Consider the following 11,194-nt stretch of genomic DNA (forward strand, 5'->3'; position numbering starts at 1 on the left):
TTGACAATACCCTGGCACTATTCAAAGATGAGAAGGGAGTCTTTGTCCTAGCCAACATTGCTCCCTTAGCCAGCACGATCAAGAATTGATTATCTGGTCATTAATTTAATTTGTTCGTTGTCCTGTTAATCTATGTAACAGAGACTACTTTTAGAAAAGTAATTAATTGGATATGAAACATTTTGGGATGTCCTGGAAGATGTAATAAGGCTTTGTATAAATGCAAGTTCTTTCTTAGATCCTAATGTGGATATGAGGTGAGATCCAGAATCATTGTGGATTGTAGTGATTACCTTAAAATAGGGGTATGGTTCTCAGGCCGACTGCAGCCCGTTAGCGCCTCTGTTCTGATCCTAGAGCATAATGGAGAATTTTAACCCCCAAGAATGGGTGAGGGGGTAACATTTTTTGATTTTTGGAGCGGCAGTGCCACCAGGCTCTGACGCGCCCACATCAGGAGTCTAATGGAGGTGCGTTTGGATGCCAGTGAGGAACCTACTCGCTGATGTCGGGGATTTCATAATTGGATGTGGGCGAGTACTTATTGCTGCAATTAAGGACCTCAGAGACAGTAATGAGGTGTTTTTAAATTGCTTTTAAATTGGCTTCAAATTTTACCTGAGCAGCACAGGTTTCCTGGGAGTTGGGAAACTGATCAGGGAAACGGAGGCAAGTTTGAGCAACAGTTCAGGTGGGTATTTAAACTTGTCATGCTCCCATTTGAATAAAAGCTCACTTGTTGCAGCTGTTGTCTCAGTTCCCTCAGGCAAATGTTTGGCAGAGAGTGCTTTTGTGGATATTGCTTTTTTCAATCTTAGACAAGATCAGGGTGGGAGGCACCTTGGATGTGTTTGACAACACATCAGAAGAGGAAGACCAGCAACATCCACTGCAGTGACGGTGTGCTGTGGTGGGATCAGCTCGAGCGCAGGGGTGGGAAGACAGAGGGGCTCATCACTCATTTTTGGATGAGGAGAACATGGAGGAGGATGAAGATGTGGCACCCATTGCCAGACTAGCCACTTACATTGCTGTCCAGGATGCCAGGGATGCCTTAATCGTGAAGGTTCACCTAGTGTGAAACATATCAAATGACCCCCCCGCCCCCCCCCCCCCCCCACGCTTTGCAGTAAACACACTAAACAGTCCTTCATCCACCCATAGCACATCCACCCAATAGGTCCTTCATGTATTGACATTCGTCATGAAACAACTGTAAGGGCATGATGGCTCTCAGGATGCTGTAATGGTGAAGATATGGAAGTGATGCCAATCAGTAAATATTATGTGGCATTATCAAAAATAGGAAACCTAACAACGTAACATTTTGTCAAATAACCATGTGCGTGCCCTTGGTGAATTGCAATTTCTTCAACTTATGCTTCCCACCGCTTGTATATGGTGCATCCTGTGTTGCTTCAGGTAAAGGCAAGTTGTTCAGATCCCTGCCCTCACTGCTGAGATGCTATTGACCTACACCCTCTCGGTTTTGGAGTCGAGAGAGTTCCACCAAAGACTGCTCCACCTGCACTTGTGCAGGAACAGGCATTGACCATTGGAAGACAAGGCAGCATATTGGGTACTGGCTGATGGGGGCAGGGTGGGGGCACAGCGAATGTATTTCCCCATTCGTTATCATCCCTCTCCTGGACCAGCACCACATCACTTCTACCACTCTGCTGCAGACCAGATTGGTGAAGATCAGTGACACATTGTAAGGCCACAGCTAAGGTATCTGCCATCCTGTTTAAGGCGGCAGACATCTTGGCATCCAAAGTCTGCACAGCCATGGTCATGGTTTGCATGGACTCATTTGAGAGCCTTGCTTGAAGCTCCATGGAGACGAACTCTCTCTCCATGGCAAACGTTCTCTCAATTTCCTGCGCCACCAATCCACTATGATCAAGTTGGACTCCTCCATCCTCTCCGCTATGTACACCTCTCACATTCTCAACGATAGCCCCCATGGTTCAGCATCTGTATCCAGCTGAGAATCTGCTCATGCTCACTTGGAGGTGTGAATATACCAGGTGAAAATCCAACTAACTCTCTAACTGCACCCGCCAAAGAGTGAATGTCTGCACTGGTGCATGGTTGTAGGTCCTGTGATGGTGCACAGCTTGGAGACACGAAACCCGGAAGTGAAAATTAATTGTTACAATTGAGTTGAGAGCGCAGATTCCGATCCACTCAGTTGACTTCTAGGTTTCCCCCACTCAATTCCATCCCATCCCCTCCTGCCCCCCCCCACCCCAACTTAGAAGCTACCTTTAGATTAATATCAGAGCCAATGTGTTCCAGTCCCACATTTACCAATGATCCCTTCCTGCTCTCAATCCCTTTGCTGTCACTATTCCTGTCATCAGTCCCAGTTCCAGATCTTTGATCGCTTTTTGAACTAAATTGTCAACATTAGTTTTCACATTTATTGTCACAGCAACCAACTCAGTAGTCCTGTGAAATACATCTGTTTCTCCCCCCCCCCCCCCCCCCCCCCACCAAGTAGCAAGATCAGTAGCTAGAGTGCTAGAGTCTTAATTCTAAAGCTCCAAAGAGCTGGACTCCCAGCAGGAGTAGGCTTCAGAACTTTCCAGTTTGTTAACATCTTTCTTAGTTCTCTGTCCCAATCATGTGCAATGAAACTTAAATAGTCAGTAATAGTTAGTACTTTTGAGGAGGTGTGGGTTAAGACTGAAGGACTGGCCAACAAAAAGCATACACAAAGCATTTGAGCCCATTTTAGTGGCCAATCCATCCATTATATCCTGGAGGATTGGTCAATAGAGTGGCTTCTAGATTCTGTTAGCCAGTCACTTGAGCTGATTGGCCAATTGAAGGGCATTTAACATTTTGTGCAAAGAACAGCGCGTAAGTTGACACCAATCTATTCACATTTGCAAACATGTAGGCCAAAGATGCTGGAAAGATTGATGAAAGGCTTAAATGGGCAGGGCCAGTAGTGGCCAAATCCTAAATTTAATCCATGTCTTTTTTTTTTAAACAGGCTGAGCTGACATTCAGTGCTGGTGACATCATTACCGTTTACGGGGACATGGATGAGGACGGTTTCTATTATGTGAGTCTGTACAAGTGTATCTGTCATGGGAAACTACACAATATCTTACTGCTTAGGAGTCAGTTCAGAAAAAACAGCCCCAAACTATTTCTTCATGCGAGCAATACAGTAGTGTAGACCTTCAGTTAAATGTATGGAGTAAAGGCCATTGACAACTTGCTATTATATTGAACACCTCAGTGCGTTAGCATGATTTGAGCTACCTTAACTCCTGTTTGTACCCTTACTGCCAGTGCAGCCTATGTTTTGTTCAGCTACGTTTGGTCAGATGCCTGACTACAATGTGAATGGCACTCAGTCAGCATGGAAGAACCTACTATAGCCTAGGCAAATATTCAGGTCCAGGCCATTTCTGGGCACTTCTATGCATGTCTTTAGCTTCTTAAAGACTGTAGAGTGTGAATAAATAATTAATGGGATAAGAGAAACACTTTTAGTGATAATAGAAATGAGAAATACACGCAATGGACAAAAACATGAATATAATTTGACTAAAAAAACAAGAACAAGCTAAACACAAATGAGACAGCATGGATGAATAAAGACATAAGGGAAAAATTGAGGGTAAGGAAAGAGGCATGCACAAAGTAGTTGGACAGCAGGGTAGACATGGCAAGGGAAAATACAAAGAGATTAGGTAAGAAGTAAAAAAACACAATTAGGAAGGCAAAGAGGAACTATGAAATTGAAACAAGAGTAAAATATTCTCCAGGCGCATAAATAAAAAAAGGAAAGTTGGGATTGGAATAGGGCCACTAAGGGATGGACAGGATGAAATCACAGACAGCAATAGCAAAATGGCAAAAATATGAAATAATTACTTTGTTTCAGTATTTACCAGGGATACACGACATCGGAAGATGAGATTAGGAATGATGCATTTAAAATACAAAGAGGAGAAATATTAAATAAACTAATCAAATTCAAAGAGGATAAAAACAGATTGCATCCGTGCATTTTAAAATAATCTAGGGATGAAATAGCAGAGACACAATTACACATATTTGACCATTTGTTAGAAAGAGTACTGGCAAATAGCTAACATTATACCTAGAATTAAGAAGGGAGATAGAATAGTTAAAGTTAGTTGCCAAGACTCGAGGGCAGTTCGGAGATACCTGCTTTATAATATTATTAGATTTCAAGTTTTAATCCTTAATTTCCCTCCAGACACACATTTAAATCTTGTCACCACTCAGTCACATGGTGATATAGTAAGTTGATCCATGTATGATAGGTTTCTTTGATTTGCCATGTCAGGGTGACCTAAATGGACTACATGGGCTTGCACCGTCAAACTTCCTAGAGCTGATCACAGTGGAGGATCCAGTGGAGGCAGCTGCTGGGACTACCATGCCAAGACCTCCTCACACTGTAGTACATAAGGAAAAACAGGTGAGGCAGACGGATCCGATTTTGTTTAAAATACGTTGTACACTCCTGTTGTGAAAAACTGGATATTTCTGCCAGTCAATCTCCTGGGTGTTTCACACAGGAAGTCAAGACCAGGGGCATTTTTCAGTTGAAGCAAGGTTTAGTGGCGTGGAGGTAATTGAACCAAGGTAAGAGGTAGGAGAGACGGGTTTTGCAGAGAGAGTGGAGGCACGGCAGAAAGGGTGAGGAGGGGGAAGTAGGACTTGGGATGGGGTGAAGGAAAGTAATACATGGGTAGGGGAGAGGGCAGGGAGTGAGAGAGAAGGAACGGATGAATTGGAGATGAGGGAGGGAATAGTGAAAAGTTAGGGGAAAGTGAGAGAAACTGGACAGGCAACAATGTTTTTTCTGATGAATGGGGGTTGTGGGTTGATCTTTTTTTTTGGCTTGATCGAATCTGTGAAGCCTTGTGCTTCCCTAAAGAACACTGGGCAGTTCTGGCTGTAGTTTGATAGTTCATTGTGCTGCCTGTTTCCAGGCCGCGAGTACCATTTAAGTGGGTTTGTTATTTCCAATCTAAGCTTGACTAATCTTTTCCAAGTCAAACATTTTGATGTTTTTTTAAGGTGCACAACACTTCTATTTACAACTGACTTTGAACTTTTTTATTACTGACCTTTTCTTTGAAAACCTCTTTTTTCCCTCATGTGTAATTCTAAAGGTGAGTTTCTTATTTTTGCTTTAGGTGGCTCTGTTAAGTCTCGTAATGTTATTCCAATAGTGTCACCCACAAGTTCTTTGGAAAGTTGCGATCACGCTCCATTTTTATTATATAATACATAAATAATACTTATGTTATTTTCTCTCAATCCTTCCTTTTTAGTTGTCACTTTAACCATTTTGACTGTAAAACAGTAAGTTTGCAGGCTTAATTCAAGAATCCTACAGTTTGAACCTTTCCCTTTATATTCAAACATTGTAAATGTGCAGTTCATTGTCGCAGTTAATGAGCTGTGCTGAGCTGTATTGCTAACATATAATGACCTTTGCTGAGCAGTACTCAGGCCTGATTGGAGCAGCTTGTTCTTATTAAAACCTTTTTAATCATTTTCTCACTTGTATTAGTTGTTTTGTTTTCTTTTATTATAATATTTCTGTTTCTCTACCTTTTTCCATGGCAACAGAGGAAGACTGTTCATTTCAAGCGATAATTAGCATCCGGGAGGCTTGTAAGTGTCTGTTACTGAAGATACTGCTGCAGCTTTCAGACACTGCCATTTGCATTGCAGCATGCACACCAGAAGGAGCTGCATTTCTGCAGCGAGCACAGTACCGGTGCAAAGTACAGAGTTACAGGAGGCACACCCAAAATATTGGGAAATATTTCTAAATAGTACAACATTCTCTGTATCTCAAATCAAAGTGTAACAACACCCATTGCTCCTTAAGTGAATCCCTATATCTCCACAGGAGTTGCATGATTCTGGTGTACCAGCATTACCCGTAGCACTTCATAGGCACAAGAGTAACACTGGTGAGCATCAGGGAATAAGTTGTGCAACTGTCCTCTTAGCCATGTTACAGTGTCAGGCGGGATAAACCTAAAGAAGGAACAATTAGTAGATTTATGATCGGGACGCAGTTAGGTACCTTCACAGTGAAATGGTGCGGTTAAATACCCAGAGGTAGCGGCAACATGGAAGCCTAATGGTGAGGGAATGGAGTTAAATCCTGGGGTATAGTCAGATATCCAGGGTGCATGGATGTGCTCCGATTCCCAAGTTTCCAGGGATGCAGTTACATTCCTAGGGTAGGTGAGATGTGGTTGGATAGCCAGTGGATGTATAGGAAAGAAGCAACAAACTGTAGCACAAGTTAGTGCAGCTTCAGTCCCCCGATCCCAATAATTTCTTAATCTGAGTTGCACTGCTGCTGGACAGAAGCCGGAGAATCATCTGTTGGGAAGGTGGTGCTGCTCAGCAGATATATGATATTAGTGTGAGGTACCAGGGCGCTAGAGTTGGCCACTAGCTGTTGTTGATGAGCAATAAGCACAAGGTAGCACCCATGACCAGACCATTGCTAGGTATTCGATCTTAGAACAAGCAGCACCTACAAAACCATGGAAAGTGAACAAAAGGGTCAGGGTTCTCAGTGTGATTCACAGAACGAGGATTAAACACATAATGAAATCAATGTGTATCAGATTAAGGGTGAGATTTGGCAGGTTTGCCTGTATTGTGCTCTTTTGGCTGTGTCCTTTGCACTGGCTGTAAATGTAGGACTTCACGTGTGCACTTCACATGCAGTAATGCTAGCTAACAGTAATAGAATAGTAGATGTGCTTGGCTGCATTGCTCACCGTTGAGTTGGCTACAATGGAACTTCTCGCCTTGAGTTAGTTCTAACTGGGTTTCTCACCCATACAAGCTGGTTCCTTCTGGTATTGGCTCTGGTATTTTGCTGACTAGAGAGGCAGAGCTGGATTACCCATTCACGTGAATGGATCAGGAGTGGAAGCAGTTGAAGTTCATTCAAATGAATTTGCTGTTTGTTGACTCCATCTTCCCAGTGTAAGTGGGATTTAACAGGTAAGGGAGTAATCCAATTGCATGTCATCAGCTTTCAAACCTGGTTTACTACTATGTTTTATTCTCTACTGGTGAGTCACCGAGAACATGGAAGGAGGCTGCTGGCTTGCTGAGGATGAGATAGTTATGCTGTGGCAATAGCTGGAGTGTGAGGTACAGAAGATTTGACAGCAGAGGTATCTTCAGTAGTGTAAGTTGCTGACAGTGTTGTGTGACTCTTGTTGGTAAAATAGGAGGTTGAATTGTCCTGGGTCATAGCTAGCAATGGCTTCTTATTTGCTTTGCATGATCCTGCTGTGACGGGCTAACACTGTTCAGTCTACACAATTAGAGCAGTGATAAGTGACTACTCTGGCTCACAGTTATCGAGGCCCATGAGAAAGACACTGTTTGCATATGTTGTTTATGTGAAAAAATACTAGGAAAAAATAGAATTTAACTCTCCAAACAAGATGTTACAGGTCTATTCAGAAAAACAAAATCATCACAGAAGGTGTGGTGGTGCCTGCTCTCCTAGTATATAGAGCAGGAATTGCGAGACACAAAAAGACCAAGGTCCATGACCTCTATCAGCCTGATAGTTGCATGATGCAACAGTGATGAAGTTGTTGACTAATCATAACCATCAATCTCTCATCATCTGGGATGTATTATGCCTGTCAATGGATTGGCTGAGTCTGTCTGAACTTACTGGGGCACTTTCTGTGTTGCCTGTTGCCTCGTACTTCCGATCAGCTCAACACAGAGCAGCACTTGTGCTACTGGTATTGTGGCAAACTGTTATCCACTGAACAGGGTATGTGACAACTGTACCCCTGCCCCACTATTTGTCCTTTCTGAGAGTGGCTATGACGGAAGTGCAGAAAAGTTGGAAAGAAGAGAATGACGAATAGGAAATGTGAGGCTCCATTATATACAGAATAATGGGAAAGTTACAATCGCAGGTCTCCATTCCTTCAGTAATAGCAGCTTTTAAAACAAGCTGTTCAGTTTAATCTCAATGAATTAATGATAGTAAACCTTTTTTCTTTGCTCACATACATGTGTCATGGTTGCATAAATTACACTGGAAGGCAGTGTATTATCTATAATGAGATTGATACAGAGCAGTTCTCACTGCACAGTGACAGAGAGAGGGACCAACAGAGTCAGACAGAGAACAAGACCGGTGTGGAAGAGAGATAGTGCCCCACTGAGGGGTGACATACTTTCATTCTGCAATCACCAATATGAACATTTCTCTTTAAATAGTTAAATCAATTTATATTAAAATGTAAATGTTCATAAATTCAAATCTTTAAGGCAGTAGAGTAAAATCAATACTAAATCTGCAGCAAGTGTTTTTCAAGTCCTCAATTGTCAATTCCTGGCCAATTTTATAAATTAAAAATCATCCATGCAGCGAGGCATGTGCACTGAAATGCTTATGAGACACAAGTGTATTCACTGCAGTGAAGTCCTGTGATAAACACCTACCTGTGATGCCTAACACTTCTCTCAACCACTAACATTGCAGGTAGATTAACTGGTCATTCATCTCACATGAGATCTTGCTGTGTATAAAGTGGTGGCAATGTTTGCCTATGTAAGAACAGTGACTAATTGTGAAGCACTTTGACATGTTTCTGAGAGGTGTGATCAGTAGCTGTAATTACAGATCTGCCACTCTTTGAAGAGAGATTGAGACTTTTGGAAGAGTGATGTCAGATGACACGAGAGTGATTGTGATGAGGTGTGCAGGGTTTGAACATTTAAGCAGCACTGTAACTAGCTATTGGCACATGGTCAGAATCGGCAGAGTTTACATGCAATATAGTTTGTCTTATGTTGAAGTGTTCTTCATGTGTTGAGGTCACAGCGAGTGTGCAATGTGGAGTCTTGTTTCTTGCTCTCTCCTGTATTACATCAATAACTTGTTCTGATTTTTTTCCATCAGCTGAGCTCGGATGAAGCAGAGGTTTTGAGCCCTGTTGTGCCAGTGACTGACTATCCTGCTGTAACAGCACTGTGTTTGGACAATCAGGGATGCAGTGAAAACGTCTCCAATAGCAAGAAGAAAAAGGGCTTTTTTTCCAAAGGAAAGAAACTGTTTAAAAGATTAGGATCCAGTAAAAGAGAGTAACTCCCACCTCGGATCCAGTAAAAGAGAGTAACTATCACCTGGGATCCAATAAAAGAGAGTAACTCCCACCTGGATCCAGTAAAAGAAAGTAACTCTCACCTGGGATCAAGTAAAAGAGAGTAACTATCACCTGGGATCCAGTGAAAGAGAGTCACTCCCACTCAGCCTCCAGTAAAAAAGAGTAACTTGGATCTGGGATCCAGTAAAAGAGAGTAACGTGGACTTGGGATCCAGTAAATAAGAGTAACTCGCACTGGGATCCAGTAAATCAGAGTAACTCTCACTTGGGGTGATGGTCACCTTGGCAACATCTGGAAACAGCGTGATTGTTAAAATCAAACTGGGGATGCAGAAACGTCCACCATCACTTTGCCTTTTGAGGTCTTTTACTCAAGTCAGCAGTGTTTGCAATGTTACAGTTGAAGGAAAGCTTGGTCAGCAGCTTTAAACTGCACTGAGTACTTGCTGAGCACTAACCATATATAACCATCAGAAGAGAATGCCTTTCAACAGACGGTAATAACTACAATCCATGAATTTGAAGTCTACTGGAAATATCTAGCTTCAGCTCACCTCATGTATTACTGTCAGAAGACATGCGACTAATAATGTAATGACACTACAGTGACTGCTTAACAACAGAGAGCTGTTCTCTACAAGTAACTACGTGGCAGTATTGTTTAAGCTTTGCAGAGGCATCAATCTCTGCATTTCATACACTTCAGAACCAGGCAGGTAGTGGGTCTGTTGCATATAGCCAGAGACATGCCAGGGTCCTGCTGATCAGTTGTGATGAATGGGAACCTGAGTGACAATGTAACTGCGATGTAACTAACTGGTAACCACCTGTTTGTTACCAGATGTTGTCTCACTGGTTAGTGTCTTTCTGGGGCCGCACACTGGTGAGTTCTGTTGACCTGTCTTCAATGGTCAGCTTGTATCTAGGGTTGCCATCATTTACCAAAATGGAACAGGTGCAGGGCAGGGGTTTACGATCAGGGCAGCAGTTTTAATGTTTGCATTGCCACTGATGAAAATGTATTGAAAAAGTTTTAAAATGCCTCTATAATCATGAGACACAAAAGTAAATAAAAACATGTTGTGTGTCAGACACCAGACTTCTGGTGTCCTGTTTGCATTTTAGAAATTTCCAAACAGCCTATTCAAAAACTAGCTAGCCGGTGCAAAACTGGTAGTTGGCAACCCTGCCTGAAACCACTATTGGGGAAAGTGTCCGTGTATTTGAGATCTGATCCATTACGTTGCTACGTGTGGGTAATGGGAAGGTTTGTCCTCTGCCTTATTCAAGAAAGACAGCTTAATGGATTTCTAAACATAAAAACAGATTTTCAGATGCCAAGCCACAATACCTGCCAGTTTTCAGCTGGAACCCTGAGTTTGTGCTCATACATGCTCCGTGTTCAAAGCTCCTAAGCAGCTGTTAAACTTAAAGCAGAACTTATTTTCATACCTTAAAGAATTGCCATCATGTTTAAATTCTAGCACGCCGCTTTGTAATATACAGTCAAGAGATTTTGTAAAGAAGAGTTTATATGATTGTTTGTGACATTTGTAAATATTTTCACCTCTTGTTTTGCATGCATCATTGGGATCGAGTCCAGCTGTGCTCTGCACAGAGTGCAATTGCCAGCAAGGCCTGAGCCCTTACTGTCAAATGCTTTTCCTTTGTTTCTATATAGAAATGTTTTTACTGAAATAAAGTCTATTTTCACAGAAACTGCCTGTGTACTTTAGTAATTATCTTAAACTGTCGAGGATGTTGGTGTGTTGGGAATACAGGGGTAGTGGGGGCGAAACCATGGGGAAGGAGTGCAGAGACAATTATGATGAGATGTCAGGAACTATAGGGACATTGGGGTGAGACCGCAGGGAATACAAGGACAGTGAGCAAGTCCACGGGAAGTGCATGGACAGTGGGGTTGAGGCAGCAAGGAGTACAAGGTCAGTGAGATGGTGAGTACAGGGGCAGCTGGAGCGAGATCACAGAGTGCAGTGACAGTGGGGACAAGA

General features: G+C 42.5%; 1 protein-coding gene across 4 annotated transcripts in view; it reads left to right on the forward strand.

The window, feature by feature from the left end:
* Positions 1-10,901, forward strand: part of LOC139226454 (RIMS-binding protein 2-like) — a 267,359-nt gene extending 256,458 nt beyond the window's left edge. For all 4 annotated transcript variants that reach the window (XM_070857232.1, XM_070857233.1, XM_070857235.1 and 1 more), the window contains 3 exons: positions 3,005-3,076; positions 4,337-4,471; positions 8,978-10,901. In XM_070857232.1, coding sequence (XP_070713333.1) covers positions 3,005-3,076; positions 4,337-4,471; positions 8,978-9,163 — 393 coding nt within the window. In that variant the 3' untranslated portion in view covers positions 9,164-10,901. The remainder of the gene's footprint in view (positions 1-3,004; positions 3,077-4,336; positions 4,472-8,977) is intronic.
* Positions 10,902-11,194: the final 293 nt, after the last annotated feature.

The sequence above is a fragment of the Pristiophorus japonicus genome, chromosome 16 (genome assembly GCF_044704955.1).
Source record: "Pristiophorus japonicus isolate sPriJap1 chromosome 16, sPriJap1.hap1, whole genome shotgun sequence".
In the NCBI taxonomy this organism is placed as follows: Eukaryota; Metazoa; Chordata; class Chondrichthyes; family Pristiophoridae; genus Pristiophorus; species Pristiophorus japonicus.